At 45.5% G+C, this 27,873-nt stretch overlaps 2 protein-coding genes across 5 annotated transcripts; both read right to left on the reverse strand.

The window, feature by feature from the left end:
- Positions 1–17: 17 nt before the first annotated feature.
- On the reverse strand, positions 18–4,170 carry LOC125719892 (transcription factor SOX-30-like). Of its 4 annotated transcripts, none has more exons than XM_048994728.1 (5): positions 3,220–4,151; positions 2,531–2,782; positions 1,994–2,185; positions 634–1,057; positions 18–418 (listed from the first exon to the last, which is right to left on the reverse strand). In XM_048994728.1, exons 1-5 carry the CDS (start codon positions 3,851–3,853, stop codon positions 157–159), a joined length of 1,764 nt encoding a protein of 587 aa, XP_048850685.1. In that variant the 5' UTR covers positions 3,854–4,151; the 3' UTR covers positions 18–156. The 4 variants fall into 4 exon arrangements, with proteins under 4 accessions (XP_048850685.1, XP_048850686.1, XP_048850687.1 ...); XM_048994729.1 differs by having other exon boundaries at positions 2,543–2,782; positions 3,220–4,144; XM_048994730.1 differs by lacking the exons at positions 18–418; positions 634–1,057 and having other exon boundaries at positions 2,048–2,185; positions 2,550–2,782; positions 3,220–4,144.
- Positions 4,171–7,552: 3,382 nt separating this feature from the next.
- Positions 7,553–27,845, reverse strand: LOC125720036 (clathrin interactor 1-like). Its single transcript, XM_048994980.1, has 12 exons — positions 27,629–27,845; positions 15,169–15,273; positions 14,623–14,719; positions 14,304–14,412; positions 14,038–14,202; positions 13,425–13,605; positions 12,552–12,774; positions 11,910–12,000; positions 10,975–11,052; positions 9,760–10,022; positions 9,393–9,579; positions 7,553–9,104 (listed from the first exon to the last, which is right to left on the reverse strand). The coding sequence occupies exons 1-12, from the start codon at positions 27,658–27,660 to the stop codon at positions 8,761–8,763; spliced, it is 1,875 nt and encodes a 624-aa protein (XP_048850937.1). The 5' UTR covers positions 27,661–27,845; the 3' UTR covers positions 7,553–8,760.
- Positions 27,846–27,873: the final 28 nt, after the last annotated feature.

Genomic DNA, 27,873 nt, shown 5'->3' on the forward strand with positions numbered 1-27,873 from the left:
AGTCTAACACACAATCATGTATTCATGAAGCAGTTTATTATTATTTTAACTGTCCATCACAGTGAGTAATTACATCCCAGTTGTAAATCTGGCAACTGACCTTCAAAATATTTCTTTCGTCAATATATTGTATTTTATTGAAATAAACATGGTAAATCATAAAACTGTAAAATTGACCTCCTTGTCGTCATCGGTGACATTAATCACCTGCAAAGAGTCATCTGGAGAGGAGGAGTTTACATCACTACCCATGACAGACTCATTAACATTAAGTGAAGCTAAAGGTGGTAATCCTGAGGTGGGGACACCCTGACTGTTGCTGGCACCTTTACTCTCTGCACATTCCCAGATCAGAGGGTTGACCACTGGGATAGTGTATTCCAGGTATCCATACACATTGTAGGGGTAATAGAATGAGCTGAAAACAAAGGTAGATTTGAGAAAAAATGGCAAGATTGGAATTAATATATGTACAATAGCTATATCTTATTTTAACGTGATAAAGACACTGGGTGAATTTATCTCTTAGGCTGACTTAGCGAACTGCTTAGTCCGAAGTTAATTGCTTCTCCTAACAAAAGTTTTGACATTATGTTCATTACAGTTGCCTTCATATTGTCTCCAAATGCTTACCCTCCAGAGTGGAACTGTGGAGCAGCCATGAACAGAGGTGGAGAGACCAGTAAGCTAGCAGGGGAAACCATTCTGGGTGGGTGTGGCATTATAGGGTATATATGAGGATTGATTTTGTATATACACTGCAGACTACTGGAAGAAGGCTGCATGCTTATATAAGACAGATCTCTGTACAGCTGCAGGGAAGAACTGCTAAGTGGCTGACTGTTAGCTTTCCTATGAACTTGCTCATGTGTTGTCTGCCCTGCCACCTGAGGGAATGACAGGGTCCCAGATATATCCATGTAACGACCGGCCTCAGTCTGTGCATGCTGCTTAGTACAGAATGTTGAAGGCAGGTCTCTACTGTAAAATAAGACAGTGGCTGACTTGTTGGTCTGTGCACTCTTAGAATCCTGAAGGATAAAATTCTTGCCATATCCTAAAAGAAACAAATCTGTTATTAAAATCCTGACAAATCCCACATATCCATTGACGAAAAAGTTTTTTTGCTTTGAGGAAATGAGGCAATAAGAATTTGCACATTAAATGTTTTTTTCTGCCAACTTTCAATGTGCTGCAACCAATGATTATTTTTATATGTCGCCATATTATATACAATTTTGGGATTAATCAGCTAATTCTCTTTTTAATGAGAAATAAATTTAAATAACAGCAAAATACACTTGAACCTGAACTTTCACATCACATTTAGCATTTATTTTTCTTTAAAAAGTTGCATAAGTATTAACGGGGCTAATCGGGGCTACAGAGATTAAAAAAATGTTTGTGCATAAACTACTGTTGTGAAACAGCATCCTTGCTTGACAAATGCTGCACATTACTTTTTTGAGTAAAAAAAGTCCCACACTTTTGATATTTTTTGTCTTTGGATATACAGTGTATTGCGTTCTGTTAGATATTAGATAGAAATGATATGTACTAAATAGCTATATGAACAGAACAAAATTCCATTTCATGAAATAAAAATTGATGGGTTTTCATAATCAATGCCATTGACTAATTTCCCTGTTGTTTTGAAATTGAATTGTATCATTTCTGTGCCCTGCAATGGGCTGGTGCCCTAACTGGGGTTGTTCCTGCCTCATGCCCATAGCCTCCAGGATAAGCCCCTGACCCCCTGTGACCTTGAACAGGATACGCAGTTACAGAAAACAGAAAGATGGGTGGATGATTTGATTGAATATTTTTTTGGTACAACCACAGTTTTAAATTGCAAGCTTAAGAAATATACATCAAACTAACACTACTTTTCCCCTAAGAATACCAGTCAGGCTATAAAATAGTCAATAATATACTGAGCATATGTGATATATCACACTTTGCATGTTTTACATGTATAAGATGCTTGTATTACCTTCAGTAAAACTGTTTTCTACGGCTGAGCTTTTGCTGGTTGAAGCAGTGGGAAATGGAGAATAGTACGCAGACCCTGATCCACATGCTACAGATGAATCATTGGGATCTTGGGAATTACTGGAAGCTGTTGAGATAGTCCTACCAGGAAAGTAGATGTTCCTCTTCCCAGGCCTTGGCTGATAAGTCAAATCTTTAAAGATGTGAACATAGCAAAAAAAAAAAAAAACACACACACAAGTGAACAGAGTTATTAAAATACATATGTACATACTACATTTCCCGATTAGGAATTCAGCTTTTCAGAAGTGCATCCTAATTTGTTTATTTTCCCAATGTGTTGCATAGTCATATCCAATTAAAAATATCGGGAGCTTATAATTGACCATAATGTATCAATATTTACAAAACAGCTTTGTTTTTTCAATTTCACAGTAAGATTAATTCTCTTGAAAGTCCATGATGAACTTGATAATGAACTTGATAATGTAGATTAAAAATAAGTGGACAGCCATAGAAGGGGGCTGAATTTAGTTACTCCGTTCACTACCAGGGACCTCTTGTCGGTACTGCTCTTTTATCTTCCAAGCCTCCTCAAAAAAAGGCATCTTCTCCTCCTCGGACATCTTGTTCCACTTCAGTCCGAGCAGTACACTGACTTCTGTGTTGCTGGCGTTTGGGTGGTCCTTGGCCAACTCGCGTCTGTGATTTTTTGCCCACACCATAAAAGCATTCATGGGTTTTTTAATTTTTTCATTTCTGTCTTCACTCCGAGGCATTTCAGAAAAACCTTTCGAGAAAATAAAACTAGTAATTAAAAAGAGAAGAAATTCTTATACAGACAACATAGTGTGTTGGGGAAGTTACTCATGAAATTAATTCATTCCAGACAGAGGGAAAGTTCAGGTCCAGAAGGAACAAATCCAGACCAAGATTTTGTTTCAGCCAATCTTGCGAGTACTCTGTGACTCTTTATGTTCACCTGGTTGGTTGAAACAAAATGTTGGTCTGGATTTACACTTGCTGGACCTGAACTTTCCACCTCTGTCCGTAATGGATTACTTTTGTAACTTCCTCGACACCGTACAAGAACACATATTTATAAACACATTGTTTATGTTTATTAAATCACACCCACAATACAATTAAAACACCACATATCCTGATACATATGTTTCTTTGATGTATAGATGAGAATTTAAATCCCAAGCATCACGGACTGACTACCTCCTTCATTATGCAGTGTGGTGTGATTCAAGTCTTCACAATCAGCTTCTGTTTTGACCGAAATCGCAGGCCCAGCTTCGGTCTTGATCTTCGGGTTTATTAAGAGAGGGAGAAGAGGCACTCGGCTTAAACGGATCGTTATGTCGCCCGCCGTTTCTACCGTTAGCGAGTCATCGTGAGCGTCAGTAATACCGGTAATCGGCTGGCGGGTGTCGTTAGAGGAAATCAGCGAAGAGAGATCCGGTAGCCCGCCGTACGTACGGCTTTCTGTGATGGCATTTGAAAACCCTGCCTTGTCAGTTTGATAGCTAACGGGGATGACACCCCTGGCCGCAGAGCTTTTAGATGTTCCGACTCTTTCTGTGGTTATCCGCGGGCTGTCTGCATCACCCCATCCGACCGCTGATGTGCTAAGTGAGGCGCTATACTTTCCGCCCCCGCAGTCTCGACCGTCGTTCTGTTTTTTAACACTACCCTTTCCTTTGAACTGGGACTTTTTCTTCTTGCCCTTACTGCTAGCACCCTGTCCCGAACCCGACGTCCCCATTTTCCGGCATTTTGCCGCGGACTCCCAGGCGTCTTTGTTATCCGTCATTCCGGCAGACGGCCCACTGTCCTTCTCACTCCTGCCCATAGCGGCCTATCGGAAAACCGACTAACTGAAAGACTTACCCCCCGAAAAACTGACTGACTGATAGATTAACCCACCGAAAAACTCACTAACAAATTAACCCCCCGCAGAGCCGACTAACTGACAGACCCGACCTTCTTCTCGCGCCTGACGGTTAGCCGTCGCGGGACGCTGGCAATTTTAATAAAAGGGTACGATGGCTCGAGAGCTGCGAAGGCGCGCGGTGTATAATGCGGCTCGGGGGCGCGTTGCAGTAAAAACGCTGTGCCCTGATTTTGTGGGCCCTACACCCGTAAGTACATAAATATGTTATACGCCGAATTATCACAAAGTATATATGTGCATATAAGTATGACACATCTTTGAAAAAAAAAAAAAAACCTTTATGTCCTCATTATGGATATGTTCGATACAATTCTGGATGCTTTAATTGTATTTCTTAAATGGTTTCGTTTTAGATTAAAATATAGAAGATTACATCGTGTGGATTACCAAATTCTCATTCTCTAAAATGCAGAGCATAAAATACTGGATACTGGTACAGACGCAAAACAGCTTAATCGGATTTATTTCACTCAGCCGTTACGCGTTCATTTCACGACACGTAGCGCCCTCATGTGGTAAGGTGGAGTATTTAAGAAATTTATAATTTCGTGTTTTGCCGATCGCACCTTCTATTTTGCCTTATCCGGTGCAGAGTCGTAATAAATTGCTCGCTTGTCAGGAGAAAGCGCTTGGAACCTAATGCCCAAGGAAATGGATGGATAATAACACACTATTTAGTGGGGTAAAGAAACAAAACAAACGCAAAAGCAAACAAATCTGAATGTTCTGTAGAATAGTAGAATCATAACCAAATCGTGGTACAAAAATAATAGTTCGGGGCAACAAATTAGTTTCTAAACAAGAAGAGATATTACAGAAAGAGTAATGAATGTAAGAGAATGTTCAATAATGACACGTTAAATAATTCCTTAGCTGGACATTTTATTTTCAGGAAGAGCGCAGAAAAGGTACTTGACAGTCTGAACCGAGTCTGGTCACTTACAACCTCTTCCAATACTTCTACATGCCCACAGGGGGAGCTGCAGAGCTTTGTTGAGACGTCTAAACTATTCTTCAGAGTGCAGGCATTATAATAATTCAGAGGATGCTCTCTGAGACGTGACGTTTGTGTGATTTTTGAATGTACACAATGTCATTTTAATACACACATACATATAAGGATGCCTAATTCATAGCTGTAAGGACTGTATAAGTATTTACGTCGCCACTAAAGTAACACTTAACCAGCTGATATTGTCACTTAAAATGACAAATATGTTTTCCTCTGAAAATAACTGCCTTTACATAGAAACATACAGGCATTTATGATATGATTGCCTCTATGACTAGCATGCCAGAACGGTGCTAACTTCGTGCCCCCTGAGGAATGGCATTACGGCCTGTTCTGGTCCTGGAGCCTCACTGCCTCTGCAGGTTTATAAACCAATCAAACATCACGGAAACTTTCAAGCACCGTTTGGAAAAAATGGAACAAAATCACGAAAAGAGGTTCCCACCTACCTGGATTTTATTCTCACTTGTGCTGCAAAAACACACAAATTGCTTTTTAATTTGACTCATTTAAAGTGATTGCTCAGGTTCTTGTTCCGCGGTTAATAATATTAACGTGAAACGCTGACTTGCGTGCCATTGACTTTTGGAAATTTCACGGAGAAAGTGGGGTCCGAACAGCACACTTGATCTCAGCCTCGGTGTCCCTCCACTGAAGTGTGGAATGTGCCAAGACACAGATTTCCATCGTCTGACGAAATAGATTGTGTCACATCCGATGCTTCGCAGAGCTATTTATATCTGCTTCAGGTTTCAGAACTCAACACACCCTGCTAAGGGATGCTTTTTGATTGCCAGAATCCTTTATGGAAATGGCACCAGCTGTTTATAAAGTTTTAGGATTTTTTTTTTTAATGTGGCAAATTATCAGAATAGGGCTCACTGCTCGATTTTGTTTGGGCAGATCCAGCTCCAGAAATAATCACAGCCCCGTGAGAATATTTTACAGATCAAAATGGTACCGGGGAGGATCACTGGTAATGCAGCCGACTTACTTTCTGGAGTGTTTTAGTGTAAGCTGTAAAGAAGGCATTCCTTAATGCAGTATTCCTCAACCCGGTCCTCGGGAACCCCCAGACGGTCTACGTTTTTGCTCCCTCCCAGCTCCCTGACAGACAGTCCACGTTTTTGCTCCCTCCCAGCTCCCTGCTAGACAGTCCACGTTTTTGCTCCCTCCCAGCTCCCTGACAGACAGTCCACGTTTTTGCTCCCTCCCAGCTCCCTGATAGACAGTCCACGTTTTTGCTCCCTCCCAGCTCTCTGATAGACAGTCCACGTTTTTGCTCCCTCCCAGCTCCCTGCTAGACAGTCTACATTCTTGCTAGGTGGCTTGGAGGGAGCAAAAACTTGGACCGTCTGTGGGTTCCCGGGCACCGGATTGTGGAACACTGCCTTAGTGTACTTGTACCTGCATTATCTAACATGCTGTCTGACCTAAAGGGACAAGAGGAATGGAGCAGAGAACATGGGAGGAGATGGAGAAACGAGTGAACCGGGGGGGGGGGCGCACGCTCAGTCCTACTGCTGGTTGGGTTGCCTCACAAGAGATAGCTTCTTAGGACAGAGATTCACTAATGGCCACTCTGCCACCATCTGACAGTGATTCTTCCTCCCAGCTGCCCCGTGGAGTTTCACAGCTGCTGATGGACTGTAGCGCTTTCATTATTAATGGACTAAGGCTCCCAGGCAGACGAGTCGATGGCCAACTTGCAGATGCCGCAATATGTCAGCCTGATCCCGGCCTGCCTGCTCCCCTATTCCGGCTAATATCTGGGACATCGAGATTAATTGGACTGCAGTTTAGTCCTTGTTTACAGGAGGGCAACAAAGCCATTTGAAGGATTACTGAGATATCAGTAATTCGTCCAATCCCTGCCATCACGGGCATGAAATGTGAAGGTAGGCTAACGAAACAAGTCAGAGGGGCCTCCAAATAGTATTTTGACCCACCAGACCCAAAAAATAAGTTCTTGTATTAATTAAAGAGTTATAGCCCTTCAGGGCCACGTCACCTGCTATTTGACCATCTATCTTCCATCTTCTTATCCAGTACAGGGTCGGGGGGGGGGGGGGGGGGCATGCCAGTCCATCAAACACACACACACTAGGAGCAATACAGAATCGCCAACTGCGACGAACGCACTACTTGTCATGAAGATACATCAACTTCTTATTGCGCCTCATGTTTACATTAAGGCTGCCAAGGTTTGAATCCGCCGCTGAAACCGGCGCCTGAGGAGCAAAGGATGCTGGGTACGGCGAACGTGACACGGCAAGCCTCGTGCACCGCGACGCTGGAGCGGTGTGTCCGAGTGGTCAGGTACCGTGCTTCTTTCGTGCATCCCGACATCTCTCTCACAAACAAAGTGAGGCAGAATGTTTAGCCCTGAAATGTTTTCACAGCGGTTTTCGAAGGGTACTTGTAACGCGAGATCATCGTGACACTATTGCCAGTACCAAAATGCACATCGTACAGTAAATTTCCAGCATTTAAACATCTGAAGTATGTTAAGATCATCTACAGCTTTAATAAAGTGGGCAGCAAAAACACAAAAAACACCGAATGCAATGAAACCAGACTTAAGGTTAAAAAGAGATATGCTTTTTATTTAACAAAAGGGCACTCTTCCCACTTTACATCTGCATGAACCCGCAGCCCACATTAACTGTTCCATCCCAGCATGTCTGTGACTACGATTAGGTATAAAATTCATCCACGTGGACCTAGTTTAAACTTCAGAAAGCAATAGCGAGATAAATATGGTCATTTCGAATGCGAGATGTCTCAGGGTGTGATAAAAGGCTACTATTCATCTGCGTAATGAAAAAGAAAAATTATGTCTTTTTTTTTTTTTTTAGTGTATACAACATGGAAACCGCACACAAACACACACGCAGACACACAGTAAAATCCCGGGAGCCCCTGAATTCAGGTAGAATGCAATCATGTCCCAGGGTTACAGCTCCCAGATTAAAACTACAAAATGTATATGCACTGCAGCAAAAGAAACACTTTTTACATTTTAAAAATGTAAAATACTATCCAATATATCACCAGGCACCCCCTCACACACCCTCCGGACGGAACCATAACAGATGCTGTGTATTTTGAGACAAATATGTAAATTTTGTCTTTTAAGTAATATTTTTTTTTAAAAGCCACAGGTACTCTGTGGTCAAGAGAGGCTTTTTATACCATACACATTTTATTCATATTTTTCTTATATGAATAGCTCGTGAAAGTTTAAAGACCATTTTAATTGAACATGGCAAGGTAACTTGCCAAAAGAATATATTCATGAATAATAATAATAATAATAATAAAATACTAGTTCAGACTAGTCAATTCAGTCATTTTTTGCACCATATCTTCTCTCTCACAGCGGACAAAGACGGCTCCGACTGAAGCTGTGAACCACAACAAAGTGAGGTAATTTGCAGAGTAACAATGATGAGAAAACCCCACAAAGACGAGGAAATGCGTCTCAAACGACCGCTTCTCCCCCACTGCAATCCAAGCGGTTTTGACACATCGTAAAACCCCGGCAATACTTGAGAAACGAAGAAAAGAAAAGGGAAAAAAAAAAACACCGTTCTCGTTTAAAATTGTGTTCCAGACAGTTTTTTCATGTTTACTACCAACCCCCCCCCCCACCCCCAACCATTCTCACACACACGAAATGGTAACAACATCCAGCATTCAAGTAGTCTTAGTGTGCAGCTCCTGTTCTTCCTCGGGTCTTCGGTCGAAAAATGTTCAGTTTTTTTTTGTTGCATCAAACCTCCACGTGCCCTCATTTACCAAAGCTACCAAAATCAGCAAAGGCGTCTTGTCTGGGGTGCACCATGGCGGGGGCGGGGCCCTGCCCCATGCCCATGACGGGCACGCCGGAGACCAGCGTACCTGGCAGGCCCATATTCATGTTCATATTCATGTTCATACCCATAATTCCTCCCATGGGCATCATCCCCATGGGAGCCATCCCCACGGTGCCCGTCGCCATCCCCAGGGGTACACCGCCACCTCCACCCACCAGCATGGGGTTCACGGGACCTCTGAGGCCAGCCGCCACCGGCTGCATGTTGAGGTTCATTCCAGCAAAGGTCTGGGCCATGTTGCTCACGGAGGGTTGCATTCCTGGGCGACACCAGAGGGCACTGTTTAAGTAAGAGGGCGAGTCCCCTAGCAACACTGCACTCAATCACACCCAACATCCTTTGCAAATCCCATAGTACATGCGATTTTTAAGCAAGGACTTTAATTAGAGGAATTACAGCAAACAGTATGAGCAAACTGACCAGAAACAAATAACTTCCATGTAGGAAAATTCATAGAGCAGCTATTTATTGGGAGCAACGGAATACGGAGTGCAAGGATGCCGGACACGGAACTCTGGAGAGACCAGGCAGAAGCAGTGGGCCTCACCTTGGTGCTGGATCATGGTGTTGAGGGTGGGCTGGGACCCCTTGGGCTGCTGCATGCTTTGGGACAGGAAGTCCAGGCTGATGTTGACGCTGGGATCCGACCACGTGGCCGGGAAGGAGCCCTTACAGCCGGGTTTCTGAACTCCCATCTGCTGTGAGAGCAGGCTACCTCCGAAACTCTGCAAAGGCTGCAGGAGAAGGATCAGAGTCAGCCGAAAGCAGGAGCGCCCTCTAGAGAGCGCCATCTAGTGGGGTCAAAAAATACAGCAAATGGTTCATGAAGCTTCATTTGCCCATCGCTACCCCAAACGCCTCAGTGTGAACCATGTACATCAGGTGAACCCATCAGCTGAGCGCGAAGACCATACCTGTGATCTGGACATCGGGAGCCCCACGGTGCTGCCCATGCCAAAGACCATGCTCTGGGACGAGCTGAGAGCCGCCTGGGACGGACCCATCAGGTCGAAGAGGTCGGCTGAGGGCGCCTGGGTGGGGGGCGCAGGGGCAGGAGCTGCTGGTGAGCTGGCGAACAGGTCCGCCCCCAGGCCGTTGAGGGGCTGGGAGGACGTGGCAGCCGGCTGGGTGCTGGGGAAGGCACTCCAGTCCCCAAATTCGCCATTTCCACTGGTGCCTACAACACAACAGAGCAGTCAATTGATAGAGAGTGGCAGCAACTTACAGCTACCTGTTACAGCTACCTATATAGAAATTCTTTCATATTATCATATTAGAGAGAGGTAAAGAAAACACAGCACTGCTTTTTATTTTTAAGTTTACTGTGGGAAGACACCATGCGAAATATGGCTCAATTTGCAGTTATATTGTTTTCCTGATACAGTGATGAGGGAGCGTTCCTGTTTTTAAAGGAATCCCCATTTCAGCTTTGGGTATTTCCCATATTCTCTGGCCAGTTCCATTACTGGCATAGCTCCAGCCATTATGCCAAGGTGGAAATACCAGTAAATAGTCACTGGGAGAGATCGGTGACCTTGTGGAGGTGGGACACAAGCCGGCGCCAGATCCACAGAACACGCACGGCGTTTCAATCCTACATCCCTACTGACGGGGAGCCTACGTTTCGGACGCTGCGAATCGGCAGGAGAATTCCGTGACTCGATACAAGGCCCTCCCTGAAACCACGTGGTTTGAGAGATCCAGGTGAGTCGAGGGGCACACTCAGCACGCTGCTGTCAGCGCCGAGCTCTCGCTTGTGGCTCGAGACAGACGGAGGGGCATCCTGCCTAAGGGGATGTGAGACCTGTCGACCCTTGTTATCCTCAGCAGGCAGAATGTCCATCTGGATCGCTCTCCTCGCTCTTCAGTATCTTAGTTAGTTTGAGCAGGCGCCCCGCACACGCTTTCAGATGGACAGACACATGCACAGGCTCAGTGTCAGGTTCAAGGCCAAGCACAAGGTCGACCACTTCATTTAACCTTGCCTTAAATACCAATAAATGGGTCTCATTTCCATCCTCTTTCTCATATCCATTAATATGTCAGGGCTGGCCAGTGAGTTTGCTTTATGCTACTTCCGCGCTAGGAATCTGCTAACTGTACCCCAGAACAGGTAGCGAAGTACTTACCACTTCCTGAGGCGAAACTGGCAGAGGCCGCCGGGCTGGAGAAGTCAGCAAAGCCCCCAATCAAGTCTGCGCTGCCACCTAGAGGGTCGGGGGAATAGGTCAGTGACATGTACAGAGGTTCTAGGTTAGTGTCACAGGAGGCTGGGGGAACACGCCCAGCCTCCTGAATGATACTGCACACAGACTCAAGGTGCATTTATTTACAATAGAGGTAGAAGTTTTTGTGCTTCCTATTGAAGTATATAAGGCCAATCCACTCAGATTGGACAGGTGCTATGGTGTGCATTCTGAAGAGGGTCTGGATCATGTCTTTTCCTAGTTAACTTCTCAAACCAACATTTACTTGGCTAGTTACTGATTCAACACCAAAAGAAAAAGGAATCTTGAAAGAAAGAAGAACATTGTAATGCCACATTAAACCTTAATCTGCATACGTCAGGGGTGGTGAATCTGATCCATGGAGTGTCGGTGCGGGTATTTGATACGACCTCTCAATCAGCCAATAACAGTGGGTCTCCAGGATTTCAGTTGAGAACCACTATTTTATTATTGGCTGATGGGGAGGTCGTCCCAAAAACCCGCACCGGCTCTCCGTGGATCAGGTTCCCCACCCCTGCCGTACGTCAAATCACAGCAGCAGCTACTTACTAAACCGAAACTTACTATACTCTGTGAAAACTGGTGCTATTACACAAGTCAATATATAAATAGTACATTGGCTCGTTTTTCTGCCCCACTCCCAAAATCCACGATGAACCGGAAGCTGTACTTTAGAAACACTATTAAAAATATGTACTATAGGAAAGGGGGAGGGCACTACCCCTATCAGGATCATGTGACCGCCATGGCTCTCTCCCATTCGCTCCACCCATTTCTCACTCTTGGCATCCCCGCCCAGCCGCCCCTCTCCCCCAATGTCATTGGTCATTTCTCACTTGCTGGTGCCGTCTGAGTTGACCCACAGTCCACTATCAGTAGGTCAGCGAGGCCGCTGCTGGTTGACTGGTTGCCCCCAGGCCCTGTGCCCTGCAGTCGAGAAAGCAAAAAGATGCCGAAACACATCCTCTAGGAACAGTTTGTCATCCTGCTTAGCTAATAAAAACATCCCGACTAAATAAAATGAAAATGTCAGTACTTCTGCCCGACACAAGATGGCAGTATGACCTTCAAATAGAGTATATCTGACATCAAAAAGACATCTGACTTTTTAATTCCTGTCCTATTCTCCTGGCACATACATGACGAAATTAAGCTGAACATGCCTATTCAGGGTGTGGCATTGCACTGGTCGCAAAGAGGTGTTCTGTTAATTGAACCGGGTATTGCAGTGACGTTTGTGACTGGCTGCCTTTGGTAATTGACGTGCTACTCATCCAATCCATACTGTTGTTTATACGGCATATGACTGCCATTCATAAAAAACCCTATTCAGCATTACTATGATCGAGGATGCATTTCTAATAGTGATCTATTGCCACAAACCTAGAAGGTCACAAATGTTCAGGTTTTTGTTGATACAAAATGAAAGTGAAAGTTAAAGCCAGCAACCCCAGCACAGCCTGATGGCAGTGATGTACCTGGGTGACCTGTGAGCTCCTGTCAGGGCTACTCATGTCGCCTGTGTAGTGGGCGGCAGCCCCCAGGTCCACCGTCTTGGACAGGCCTCCACCCCGCCTGCGTGCTGCAGAGGACTCAGCGGGCTGCGTGCTGACGACGTTCTTGGGCGTCGTGGTTTCCTCCTCGTCCCGGAAATCTGACTTCCCAAGTTGTCCGTTCCGGGACACCTGGTCCTCCTCATCGCTGAAGGCCAAACCGCAGAATTATAGAAGCACTGGAGAAACTGAAACGGTTTGGTTCTTATGGGACTGATAACATCTAAGTCAGTGTTTCCCAGTCCAGTCCTTGGGGACGCATAGTTGCTCCATGTTTTTACTCCCTCTGAGCTCTCTGCCAGACAGTCCACATTTTTTGCTCCCAGCCAGGTCTCTACCAGGAGCTGGAAGGGAGCAAAAACATGGACTGTGTGTGGATTCCCAAGGGCCGGATTAGGAAACACTAATCTACAAAGATTCCATCCATAAAGAAGCTGCTTCACTGTACCAGATGTACTATGCGAGTACTACGCAAGCAACTTCATATGAATGCACACAGCTGCGATCCCACAGGTATCAACAGATCCTTAAGGCCTATAGCAGTGTTTCTCGACCCAGTCCTCGGGGACATTTTCGCTCCCTCCCAGCTCTCAGCACACCTGTACCAGCTGTTTGGTATTCTTGATTAGCTGGAATCAAGGAAGGAGCAAAAATGTGGACTGCATGTGGGCCCCCGGGGACCAGGTTGAAAAACATTAGCCTAGAGGAATCAACAAATCCTTAAGGTGGCTTTAGCACCATAAACCAGGATGCGAGTTGAAAATACAGGCAGTCGACAGCCCCCCCCCCCCATCCCACCTGCACTGGTCAGGTGACTCGTCCCTCTCCTTTTTGCGGAACTTGCTGATGGTGTCGTCGATGGTGTTGCCGATCTTGTCGCCGATCTCGCCCAGCTTCTCGCTGAAGGGGAACGCGCCCTTGCTTTTATCCCACTCCTCCTCCCACTTCCCCCTGGGCTCCGAGTCGTACCTGTCCCCGGCTGGAGGTGACAGACCTCATCAGTCTTAGAGACACGCTTACAAGGCAACTGCTGCAACCCCTGCGTGAAAGCCATCGTTTTGGATCCTCTGTGGCGGACTGACGGAATTACGGCAAGAGAATCTACCGCAAACCAAAGTTCAAAACTTTCTCTTCTTTTCTAAGAAGTCAGATTTAATAGGGAAGAGAATGGCCCAGGTAGTGCTGAACTGGGGAGAGACGTCCCAGTGAACCAGCCAACTCTCATGTTAGGGACACATCTAGTTTGAAAGACACGTACCTTCAGGAAAAGATGCTAAGAAGTTTCAGAACAGAGAGGTAAAAGTACAACGCAAACTGAAGGTAGCTGAGTCACAGTGAGCTTTTGATGCTAAAGGAAGTTAGAGATGAGTGAGGAGGAGCAGCAGGAGGTAGAGCATGAAGCGGAGCTTACTGGATCGGAAGCCCCCCATGCTGTCTGAGGAGACCCCGATGTATTTATCCTTATTCTTCTTTGCCTTCTTCCTCTCTTCCCGAAGCCGGTCATCGTCCTGCACAAATTCTATCATCTCCTTCACCTTCTGCCGTACGTTGATGCCTTGGTCTTTGCCGTTCTCGTCTGGGAGAGGGCGAGCAGAGGCGTAATGAGTGCTGTAGCCCCTGATTCTGCCGGCCCCTGCCAACCTTCCCCCCCCCCCCCCCCCACCTCCCAGCACTCACCAATGAAGTGATAGTTCTCCAAGGAACGCAAGTCGTAGATGTGCTCCCTGGAACTGGTGACTACGCGCTCGGACCCATTTCTGATGAGGTATGCCAGCAACAATAAGGCCTGAGAAATGATGATGGAGGCTGTTTGAAACGGCCAGACTTTCTATGCAAAAATGTACTCAGAAACGCGGCTTAGGGTGTCGTAGAGATGGGGCACGATCCGTCACGGCTCGCTGACCGAGCCTTCTGTCTCCCACCAACGAGGTCAGCTCGAGTTCCATGAGAGGCAAGACGGAGGAGGCCATGGTAGCCGGAGAGCCGAGAGACCCACCTTGTACACTCTCCTCCAGTTCTTCTTGTTGTCCTTCAGCATTCGGGTCCACAGCATGTTCATCAGCTCGGGGAACTGCTCATACATGAAGGTGGACCTGAGCAAGACAGGCAAATTTTTTTTTTTTTTTTTAAATCACTGCACAGTAAAAGTAATTTTTAAACACCACCATGGGAGAACATTCTATGTAAATCTTTACACTGGTAAAAATACATAAAATGATGAAATTCCTGGCATTCACACAGCAGGAATGATATCTCCAGTTACACTCATTGGGTCAAATGAGCCAATATTACACACTTTGCTAGAACTGAAGGCCAAAATTAGGGGTGTATACAGGGGCGGGGCCATTGGACCCATTTGAAAGCTGATTGGCCCCTGAAGTATCCCTCCCCTGTCACTCACCGATCTAAAACATATAACTGGGTAATGATAAGGTTGGCTCTTCTCTATTCTGTATGAATTAGGACCCCTCTTTTACCGCCACCCCCCAACCTTACAAAAATCCTAGAAAGCCCCCCAGTAGCTCCCCCACCGAAGACTCACTTGGCAATCTCCCCCATGAGCTGCCCCGAGGGCCCCCAGGGGTCATCGTTGGTGGCTTCCCGAACTTTGGACTCAATCTCTGAATAGTTCATCACCACATTCGTGCTGCGAGTCGGAGAAAAGAGGAGACAGATGAGAAGAACAAACGCGTGAAGCGTCCCGAGGCACGGAAACACACCCAGGGTATCAGGAACACACCCAGGGTATCAGGAACACACCCAGGGTATCAGAAACACACCCAGGGTATCAGAAACACATCCAGGGTATCAAGCAGATCCACCTGGATAGCTAAGACGACATCTGCGCAAGGAACCGCACCAGCCCCAGCACTAATTAACCAGCTTATCTTCAGAGTAAGAACAAAGAAACATCATTGTTATCACCACTAAAAAAGAATTTTTTTTATTGCATTTATTTGGCAGATGGTTTTTTTTTACAAAGTGACATACAGTTCTGACGCAGTTCTGAGAGAGAATGTACCGGGAGCCACTGGGGGTTAAGGGTTATACTCAAAGGCATGTCACTCTCCCAACTCTGGGATTCGAACTGGTGACCTTCCGATAACAGACACAGCATCTGAATCCTTTAGGACAGTGATGTTAGGGAGGGCGTTATATATAACGTGTCTGTAGCTGTTACAACAATAAACTCCTGAGATCCAGGGAAAAGAAATTAATTTAGATTAAGTGCTGGGATGATAAAAAGCAAGCCCCACTCATGTGTCATGTGATGTTGGGGTTTAAACCCCAACTGTCTTCGGTAAGGAACAACAGGACACTAACAGAGCGGCACACATAGTACGAGAGGTATGTGCAAAATAACGTCCTCTACAGAAGACAAAAATTAACTGCTAGATCGCTGGAGGATATTTAGACAGATATGAAAAACACTCATTTATATAACTGCAGCCTGCTTCAAAATCAAACAAAGGGAAATTAAATCTCATTTATTAATGATCACGGGATTCCTTAAGCAGAAAAAGCATCTTGAAATATAACAGTGTTAACGAGCTTACACATACCCCTAACAACGATCCACTAAACTGCTGCCGACAGTTACACTTAATTGGCTTGAAATCTCACACATTAATCACACCATCTTCCCTTTATAATGTTTCCTTAATAAAAACAGTTTAATCGTACTGGGGGTACTCAACATCTCCACCGGGTGGAGCTCTTACAATGGGTTTAGGCAGAAAGCACATGACTCTGGCCCCTCTCATAGCCCGGGTTGTTTTGCAATGAAACGTCTTGTTTCATCAGCAGGAGCGATATCTTTAAAGAGGCCATTATCGACCGAGAGCCGGTGGTACAGAGCGGACACCGTAGCAGGCAGCGGGACTGAGAGGGCGCGCAGCAGGCCGCCTGCACACCGACGAACTACGGTTTCTCGGAAAACACCAGACGAACAGAAACAGAATTTCAAGCAGAGACTCTCGGTCTCATTTCCTGTGCAGCTGTAAGCGCTGCCACAATCGGAGCGGGTTAGAGAGACGGGTCCTGATACGCTCAGCGGAGGCGGCTGGACAGGATCAGCAGCGGACGGTGCGGGAGAAACGGAATCTGTGTCACGGGAGGGGGGTTGGGGGGTGCTGGAGCGCCGGGGGACGGAATCCGCAGTTCCCGGCAGCCGGAATGCGGCAGGTTTCAAATCAGGCTTAAATTAGTGTTGGACCTACAACCGAGACGCTGGGGGAGGGGGCAAATAATTCTAGGTTTGGCCATTAAGAGCAACAGCAGATCGCAAAGCGGGACACCCGGGCGATCTCAGATCCTGGAGATGCTGTAGCGCTGCCTCTGGTCAGGAACGGCGGCAGGGACTTTTCCCAAACCTGTACTCCGTCAAGGATCGTACGGCGGCTAGTGAGCGACCGTGCATCGCCTGAGCGGTCGGGCTCACGCTGCCGGTTAAACAACATAATATTTCTTCAGCGTTTGCTTATCCAATAAAAGACATGGGAGCAAATGAGGGAAAGGGTCTTGCTCAAGGGCCCAAAGGTGACATCATTCTGGGATGCGAACCCCTGAGCTTCTGCTCATGGGTACTCCATCCTAACCTGCTGAGACACACCCACCAACTAGAGAAGTGGTTCTGTGGAACTAAATGGATCATAAACATTAGGGCTGGGTGGTACATCAACTTTTAACCATATATTGGTAAAATTTCAAATAAGGTATAGGATGAGACAATACTATTTATGCTGATATACTTTCATTTTCATAAGAAAGTCCACAGGCTCCATTAAAAATTTAGTACTATACTTTTCCAAATAATAACTGGTGCAGAGTAATATAATTAATACCATCACTGAGCGTTATGCACATACAATTCTTACATCGCTAGTGAGCTAGATCAAAATCGGCCTTTTTCATTGAAATTTGGTTTCATTAAAGCACAGGGAGTCAAAGTCTCACTAAAACATTTTACTCTGTCACAGGAAAAAAAAGCTTAGCCAGTTATGCAATTTTAATGATTATTGCTTTTCAAGATTATCTAGTATATGTTTGATACTCAGTTTAAAGTTTACTTCCAGTGTCTCACCACGTTTTCGTTTGTGGTTCCCCCACCGTTTACTTAGGCAATAGCAAGTTTTGTTGTCGTCTTCTCTCACAGTGACGAAGTTCCATTCCAACGACAAGCGCGCACGTTGCTGTGGGCCATTGCCGTGCCCGTCCCGCTGTGCGTATGACGTGTGGCGCATGCGTAAAAAAAACGCACCGGTTCGGTATCGGAAATACATGAGACTTATCGGCTGGTCACTGGACCGGTCAGAACTGGCCGATTCCGGACCCTGGCCGGTCGACCACCGTACCTCTGAGTGTGATGTTACACAGAATCCCAGAATTCACGGCTAAAACCAAACCATTCAGCGAGTGGTGTCCATTGTGGACGCTGATGGAGGGGAAAGTCAAGGAAACATTGCTGCTTTGTTCATTTTGCTTTCAAAAAAATAAAATAATCGGCAGAAGGCTCAAAGGATAAAAAAAAAAAAAAAAAAAAAAAAAAATCACAATTTGCAATATTTATTATTACGGCTAAAACCTTAAAAATGAGAATCTTTCGAGGTATTAAGGACACTTTAAAGGGCTGCCAGGCTTCTGTTTTTAGAGCAATTTGCCAAACAGGTTTTAAGTTTAGATTTTGTTCAAAATATTCACCTTGTGTTTTGGCAGCACTGTTAGAAACAGAAATAATGTCTGCTGCTGGACATAGTGGAATGAAACAGTTTTATGTCATGGATGTTTTATTTGACCAATGCAAGCGAAATTCAGGCAAAATTTGTTTGGAGATTTTTGTTCGAAATAAAGACATTTATACTGAGGGGTTGTATATCACTGTATATTTGCAAACAGGGAAGAAAACCCTGTCTTTGCATTTTATTCTTACCACACTGAAACACATAAACAGAGTCTACTCCACCTCAGAGGGAACACATCAACACGTCTGACAGTCCTTCTGCACTCCACGGTAAAATAACGTCCACAGTACTGGTTTACAGCTTACTAAACCAGCTCTGAACATTAACTTTTCACCATCAGATTAACCAGTCTGACACCCTCTGGGCAGATGGCGCCTCATGAACCATTTGCTGTATTTTCTGACCCCACTAGATGGTGCTCTTGCTTTGGGGATTGTTTTATGCCCTTTTTTGAACAGAGCGCACCGTCTAGTGAAGTCAAAAAATACAATAAATGGCTCATGGAGCGTCAGTTTGTCCATAACTACCCTCTGGTACACCTTCAACCAGGCCCAAAACTATGTTGATTGGGCAAGGTGAGGCTGTCCTGTCCAATAACAAGCTTAGCAAACCTCAATTCTAAGCGAATGCCAGCCAATGAGAGAATTCCTTCTTGATTATTGTAGATAGAGAGCCAATGTTTTAAGACGCGCTTCTTGAACTCCCAAACATCCTCCCAGGGATCCTGGTGGCCCAGCCTGCATGGAGTTGGGTCCACTGACAATAAAAGAGGGACAGAACACTGACCACATGCTGGGCCAAGTCCCTGAGGTCCTCCCAGACGAGGTGCCCCTCTGCTGCCTGTCTGCGGGGTAGTGTTTGCGTGCTGCCAGTGTGCGTGAGACGGGGGGCGGGTCGGTGCACGCAGCCGTCCCGTTAACCAAAGAGCACAGATGGTCGCCCCACTAAACTGGTACTGCAGGAACGGTCTTGGAAGAAGGGAAGGGGTCAAGCGGTCACGGTCTACGAAGCGGCAGATGGGAAGGCGGCGGAATCAGGCGCGGATCACGTGCGGCGAGGTCACGAGCGTGCCGCGCTTAATGGGGGAGCCGTCCGACATGCTCTAAACACGCCCTGCTGAGACAATCTAAATCAATTTTGATAATGGCTGACTGGGCTGGCCTTGCTGTTGGACTGGTAACTAATGGATCCTTGATGTGAAGGGCTTTGTGCAGTGGGGGTGGGGTCTATCCCCCCCCTCCAACTCCCACGTGTCAAACAGACAAGCATCACAGTGTGCGCCTCCGTGGGTTAGGATGCTGTGTCTGTGACAGGAAGGTCGCCAGTTCAAATCCCGTGGTCAGCAGTGTGATTTTCACTGCTGGGCTCGACCGAGGGCTGTAACCCCCATTTGCTCCAGGGTCTGGCGGATCCCGCTTTCTCTAAAAAGAAATATGTCGCTTTGGATTAAAGCATGTGCTAAATATGTTAAATTTGTAAATAAGTTAAAAATGACAAAGAGAAACAGTGTTATGTTAATGAAAAAAAAAATACATAAAAAAACTGTTTACATTTGCTAGTAACAAAAAAAAAAGCTTTCAGGTGACCTACATGCTCTCCCTCTCTCTCTCTCACACACACACACACACACACACACACAAAGGGCCATAATGGTTCCTCTTTCAGCTGCAGGAAGTAGAAATGGGACAATCGATGGGCCTCACACCTCAAGCAGAGAGCCCCCGCCCAACACACTGAGATCCTCCTTCACTGCCCGGCCTCCGATTGTCTTCTCCAAACGCGCACATTCTTCCATGTTCCAGGTTTTTAATAATAACCATGAAAACTACTAAGTACTGGCAGGTACAAAGTGAAAATTGGCTCAGGTGAGATTTAATAAACTAAAATGTTGTATTTTGATACCAAAAAAGTCATTATCTTTAACGGTTTAACAGTTTTTCAGATAGTGGCTGTTGTGTCTCACTCATTCGCAAGGGCAGGATTCAGCTGGTGATTGTAGGATTTCTCTATGAATCTCCTGAAAAAACCTCATTTGGTACCTAGTATTTTGTAGGCTTCTATAAGAAAAATGAGGGTGAGTCTGTCCAATATTTTAGGTGAAAAAAAATCATTTCAGTGCAGTTTTTTAATGAAATTAATATGGCATAGGTTGGCATAAAAGAAAGAAATATCATTCATTTTTTGCAGAAAAACGACATTCAAATGTGTCATTCCTGGACAGAGAAATGATAAGTTGACCTTGAAGCCTTTTATTTTGGGGCAATTTGTACACTGTCCTCCAGTCAATGCGTTTATCTGCCGGTACCTAGTGACACAGCCAGACAAAAATGACAAAAAGAGCATCAGACGATCAACATGCATACAGAATGTACACATCAGTGAATCCCCCAGGAGGGTAGAATACAGAACGGGAAAGAGGAAAACGCGAGGGATGAATCTGCTGTCTGATACGCACATCAACACGGGCCACACCCCCACAAGGACGAGCCCCTGGGGGCGTTCGCAGCTCTCCTTCTGCTCCGGGAGGCCGGTGACTTCAGCCCAGACGTGTAATCAAACTCGGGTTCCTTTTATTACCTGTCAGCTGCGGGTTGCCAGGACTCACAGAATATCTGGCGACCTGAATAACAAGACCGACCTGGAACCCCGTGGGGTCACGGCCAGCCCCCTCGCGGCCTCTACAAGATCCTGCAGCCCGATGGAAGTTCTCAGGACACGTTGCGGATCAGTACGCACCTTCAGCAACATGCTTCTACTCTAAGGCGTAGTCAGCTAACACCGCTGGAGGATTCTGACACATGTTCCAGAAGGTGCTGCCACTGCTCATACCTCATGGACCTCATACCATATCTCTCCTTTTTTGGCTTCACTACACTGGTTCCCAGTAAAATATTGTTTAGATTTTAAGATGCTTACAAGGCTCCTACCAACTTACAGGCTGTCCCCGGGTAAAGAAAGTCTGACTTACGGACAAATTCGTACTTACGAAGGGACTTCCATAAAACCCATCATATTAAATATTCGGGTTAAATACAATGGTTCGTAATAACGAATGCACGCACTACTTTGTGACGCTCATGAAAACATCGTGCATCGGCTTGAGGTACAGTACAGTATCATATGCCGTTAATTTTATTATTACTATATTATTATTTACTGTATTATTTTTAAGATGTTTTAGTGTATTTGGAAGTGTTTAAGTGCATAAAAAGGTCAAATATATACTAAGCCAGATATATGAATTACTGACACTAAATAAGAACCATTAAACATGTATCTTTTCCGACTTGCGTACAATTTCGATTTAAAGACAGACTGAGGGAGCGTATCTTTGTAACTTGGGCATCGCCTGTATATCCATGACCTTTTGACCCCATACAGCCAAAAGGACACTCGGGTCTTCTGTCCAGGGCCTTCATGTTATCCGCAGGTCCAGGTTAAAGACCAGGGGTGACCAAGCTTTGGCACTGGAACAGTCTGCCTGTGGAGCTCAGCCAGCAGTGGGAGTCTCCTAAACGGCTTACAAAAACTTTTCTGCATAGGAAGGCTTTTATCGATGTTTCATAGTCTATGTTTTATTACCTGTGAAGCACTTTGTGACATTCGTTCTTGAAAGGTTCTATATAAACAAACTACTAACTTACTATAATGTACATGATCCATCAACTGTGTTATTTACGCACTTTTAACAACACTTTAAACACGATTAACGGCCATTTCCACATAACTTAATTAGTCATGATTTAAACATCATATTCAGTGATTCAGCATTCAGGATTTTCTCTGAAGCATTTGCTGCACAGGACTCGATCCAGGCGTTGGCACGGAGGTCCGGTGTGAAATATTCCCCCAACTGTTCACCCGGGAATCCGCAGCCATGGCAGCTGTGAGCATTTTGCGATTTTGATTTTGCGCCCCTCTCTCTCTCTCCGCACTCTCCAAATCCATCGGCACACACATTGCGTTTCATGGCCGCAGTTCAGCATTAGGTTAAGCACTGCTAGGTAAACCCATCGGCAGGAAGAAAGTGTATGAACAGTCCCAAAGCACTTCCGATTCAACACATAATTCATCTGTCCATAAACGTCACATTTAATAGGAATGGGCCGATTCACATTTTTTCAGTTCCGATCCGATTCTGATACACAGCTGCCAATACCAAACCAAATTCCGATACAGAAGATTGTTTTACTTTAATATTTACTAAAAATATATATAACATATTATATCGGACATGGCTCGGTCATGTATGCCTGATACCCGAACCGTTAAATAGGTCTGGATCGGCGCCGATAACGAACCGAATATCAGATTGGTACATCTCTTTTTTTTCCATCCTTTCTCAATGAAGCCTTCAAAAAAACCCAGCAAACCAAGTATGAGAGTAAAGCTTCTGAGGAGAATGAAAGCGCAGTCCCATTCGTCAGGTCAGGGAGAACTCTAACATGCATCGCAAACATGGATGAAGGTAACGACTTTCAACATTGGTGTCTCTGCATCTATTCATTCATCTGACGCTTTCATCCAAAGTGATTTACAAAGGAGGAAAGGGTTTCAACTTCTGCGTTGTCCCTGGGATTTGAACCACCAACCTTCGCGTTATAATTGCAGGGCTATATATTTTTTATATCTTTACTTGATATCAAAATGAAAAACAAACAATCTAACAAAAACCTGGGGGGCTGCGTAGGGCTCAGTGGGCTGAGTCTCTGTGTCTGTCCTCAGAAGGTTCCTGGTTGGAGCCTGACCTCGGCAGAACAGCCACATGTCCCTGGGTCCATGAGCAAGGCTCTCGACCCCAAAAGGTGGCTGCCCCTTCGCTTTGACCACCCAAAGCTTCATGGAGAGTAAGATGGGGCGAATGGGAATTTCCCCAAAGGGATTAATAAGGTATCACTATTCTAACCTGGGCCAATTTTCCACTTCTACCTGCCAGTACGTAATTAAGGAACAGGGTGGAGTCATTGAAATGATTCAGGGGAGGTATGGCAGTCAGCAGCTCCTGAGGGGCTGGAGCGAGAATGTCTCTGCCACAGTCCAAGGCCAGTTACAAAGACGCGTGCTGGGAATCCCAGACTAACAGCATAAAGGCAGGAACATGACAGTGAGGATACTGACACTCATATCTATATGGAGCTAGATTAACAAACCCAGACTAACAGCATAACGGCAGGAACATGACAGTCAGGATACTGACACTCATATCTATATGGAGCTAGATTAACAAACCCAGACTAACAGCATAAAGGCAGGAACATGACAGTCAGGATACTGACACTCATATCTATATGGAGCTAGATTAACAAACCCAGACTAACAGCATAACGGCAGGAACATGACAGTCAGGATACTGACACTCATATCTATATGGAGCTAGATTAACAAACCCAGACTAACAGCATAACGGCAGGAACATGACAGTCAGGATACTGACACTCATATCTATATGGAGCTAGATTAACAAACCCAGACTAACAGCATAACGCCAGGAACATGACAGTCAGGATACTGACACTCATATCTATATGGAGCTAGATTAACAAACCCAGACTAACAGCATAACGCCAGGAACATGACAGTCAGGATACTGACACTTGTATATCAAGTGTGATGACAGCATAATGCAAAGTTATAAAGGCCTGTCCAACATGTACGAATGGACTGCACACAGACTGACCGGTCTGTCTGGGTCCCTGCCATGTCTGACGGGTGACAGATTGCGACGGCAAACGTTCCCCAGGCATGCGTCTGCGGCAGATGTGTCATTCGACAGGAAGCACCTCCCTGACATCAGTACGTATCCTTATTCGTGTGGTTCCTACAGCTGGGGGGTGGGAATCAATGAAGATTTATTTATCATCAGTCCACAGAACGCAGCTTCAAGACCATCAGAGGCCAGCTGTGGGCTGCCAGTGGCCACGGTCAAATGCAGTGGCAGTGGACCTGCAGTGTCATTAATCGACGGGGTAGAATGGGAACAGGACCACAGTGATACTGCGCTCAGCAGGCCGGCAAAGACATCAAAATGGAGAAAGGACGCAGGAAGTGGGATGAACACCTGTTATAAAGGTAGTGAGCTTTTCCTTTCTCTACACTCCCCGATAGCTTTCTGCTCAGCCCAAATGGGGCCACTGTCCAGCGGAATCCAACGTTACCAAGCCCATATGCATGCAAGGGAAGCATGCGTGCGCGTGTCTGTCAGGAACATATTACATTGCGGGGACCAAGGAGATTTTGACCTAGTGGGGACCCAAAAAGGGGAAACGCATAAAAAAATCTGCAGCAGCAATCAACAAATAAACTAAAAATGCCCAAAATTTTGTATTTCCTTTGGTTATTTATGGTTATGGTTGGGTAGGGGTTAAGGCCGTCATTGCTGGGATTACGATTATGTCCAAAGAAATTAATAGATGGTCCCCACAAAGACCTGTAGGCCATTATGAGAGGTGAAGGGGCTGGGGGATGAAAGAAGTACTACGAAGTAGTGAATTCATGTTTCCTTTTCTGGTACCAACAGACTGACGTGAACAGGTTTCGGTGGGATGCCAACGCCGAATTATGTCCGAAAGAAACACCCTGATCACAAGACACCCGGGCACAATTTACACCAGTGATGAATATTCAACCTTTGACCCTTCAGTCACACAAAAAACAAACAAACAAACAAACGAAAAACCAAGAAATGAGAGTCGGGTAGCTAAGCAAACCTTTAACCGCATCAGGCAAAACTCCAGTGCCAGACTGTTGCGTTACTTTAGACTCTGTGGTTACGACTGGTCGGGCACCATCAAAAAGCCTATTTAACGGAAGGTTAAGGTTCACATTACCGGCAGACAATGCATCTGCTCCCATTCGCTGCTGATTTTCGTTTGTCTTTTCACGACCAAAAAAAAAAAAAAAAAGAGAGGCTCATTTAACCCCATTATTTCACGTCATATTAACACTACGGCCGACGCGTGATGAAAAGAATAAAAGTGGCAAGTAAAGGAAACAGACCTTGTCCAGGTAAGGTGGAATAAAGGCCGTACTAAAACAGCTGTGCCCGGGGGGGGCGTCACTATGACTTGTTTTCAACAGAACACTGTGGAGATGATCTCAATCGATTTAAAGGTACAAACGGCCATATATATTGAGATATTGAGACGAGGCCTGTTCACGAATTCCTCCGAGACTGCACCTCCGATTTACATTCTCCGATTCTCAACGGAGTTTTCAGACAGATGGTATTCATAGCCTGGGCCCTTATTGAGCTAGCATCGGAAATTCATCGCAGAGTCTCAAAGTACTTATGTAAGTCGCTCTGGCTAAGGGCGTCTGCCAAATACTGTAAATGTAAATGTAAGAATTAAAAAGCGGAAGAACGAAAGCGGAAATTCTAATGGACAAACCGCGGGACGGCCTAGGATGCCCTAACCCCCAAATCAGTCAGAGCCCCTGTTATCGAGCCACTACATGCCCAAATCGTGACTTCACAGCACAGACTACATACTGCCCATCTGTCAGGGCTAGTAAGCGAACAGGTTCACTGATTGTAACTATTACTGACATTCGCCAACCCCCTGCCCTGGCCACATGACCACCTTTGTTACTGCTGTCGGGATTAATGCAGACGTGCAGCTTTCGGCGGATTTGTTATCAGTAAACTGTCAAGAACCTATGGCTCGGATGCTGTAAAAATGTACAAAGGAGTCGGGAGAAATACATAAAATCTAATGAAGGTTGACAGGAAATATGGAAGAAATACGTCAAATGTAATGAATGTTGACAGGAAATATGTGAAATGAAAATGAAATGATGCGTTATTTGCACAAGTATGAGTACAGGTAGAATGGGATATTTTTGCATATTCTGTCTCCCTCTCCTTTGAGACACACACATATACTCATATACATACAGGTGAGAGTGAAGCTTGGGGTCCGAGTGCAGGATCAGGGTATTCATTTGACACCCCTGGGGCATTCGGTCGGGGGGGGGGGGAGGGGGGGGCCATCGGGGGGGTGCAGGGTGTCAAGGGCCTTGCTCTTGGCCTAACATCCAGCAATGGAGACAATGCCAGCCATACATTTATGGTATAGTTTTATACAGCGGTTAATAAGTTTCATAAAGATAACTTAGTTTAAAAGAACTATTTTTTACAGCGTTCCCATGCAAAAAAAAAAAAAATCTGATTTTAAACATTAGCCATACAGCTGTGTTCTCCTTGCTGACAGCTGCCACCCTCCCTCGGTTATTCGAAGAGATAACTTACGAAGATCAAGAGAATTACTATTGACGGTGCGATTATACCCTTCCGAATCAAACGTTAGTTTTTGAGGAAGGACTCATTAAATGTTATTGATCATAAGCCAAAAACGTATGAAATTGCAGGACAAACTAAGAATCCGGCATATCAATTTACATGCCCTTAAAGTGATGCATCGGCAATTAAAGGTCGTTTTTGCGCTGATTTCCACTGTTCTGTTTTTGACCGATGTCAGTTCTAACCGTTTCATACGAATAGGGTAAAGCAGGTATAACGTGTTCTGCGTACTTGCATGCATTGTTTTTGCGGAAGACGGAGCAGGTCTTATCCAGGTAATGGATCTCCCATCACAAGAGATGGCGCCATTGCAACGCCATATAAGCAACAATAAAGTGTAACGGCGTCTCCATAACGATTGTCACTTATTTAAAAGCACGTCGTTGCTCACAAGCCATAGCGCTTACCAGGCATGCCACCTATATAGCCCTAAATGTATTTTGCATTCACGTCATAGAGTGACGCTATAATCAATACATAAAATGCTTATATTTATATAAAGATGAAAACACTGATGTGTTATACAGACTGCTGTCTCGCAGGCTAGGTTATTCTGAATATCTTTTGTTATATCAAGCTAAATGTTTAAGCACTATATGCAGAGCAATACATGACGCTACAAAAGCACCGATGTCCAGTTGCATACATTTTTTTAAAACAGATAGGAAATACACACACCACGGAGAAACGGTGCCAGGTACAAAGCGCAAGAAGAAGCAGGGGGGTCGTTTTAGGTGTGTGGGATAAAATGGGGAGCGATCAGAGTAGAGGAGGTGGGCGTAAATAGGGCAGATACAGGCGTATATAACATCCACAGCCCGCTTGGTACTCGGGACAGGCGGCCATTACAGGCGCGGATCAGCTGAGTCCATGGCGTGACGTCACCGGGAAGCTCGCGACTCTCGGCAAAACAGGTAGAGCCAGCGGCCTCCCGGGAGCGGCGGAAAGCTAGCGGTACTTACGCCTTGTCCACGAGCTCCCTGACTTTCCACATGTTTGACAATCCCGGCGCTCCGACTGGGCCTTCCCGTCTCAGCAACGCACCGTCCGGTCCGTTCCAATCCAATGATGGACTCGAAATTCCCTTCACCGACACCGAAAATCCCGGCTCCCTTCCACTCCCCCGTTATCTCGTAAGCAGCATTGGCAAGGGTTACTACGGAGACGTCCTTGAAACGTCATCGACGCGTAGAGAGGCGCGGGATTC

This window comes from Brienomyrus brachyistius, chromosome 24, assembly GCF_023856365.1.
Source record: "Brienomyrus brachyistius isolate T26 chromosome 24, BBRACH_0.4, whole genome shotgun sequence".
NCBI classification, from domain to species: Eukaryota; Metazoa; Chordata; class Actinopteri; order Osteoglossiformes; family Mormyridae; genus Brienomyrus; species Brienomyrus brachyistius.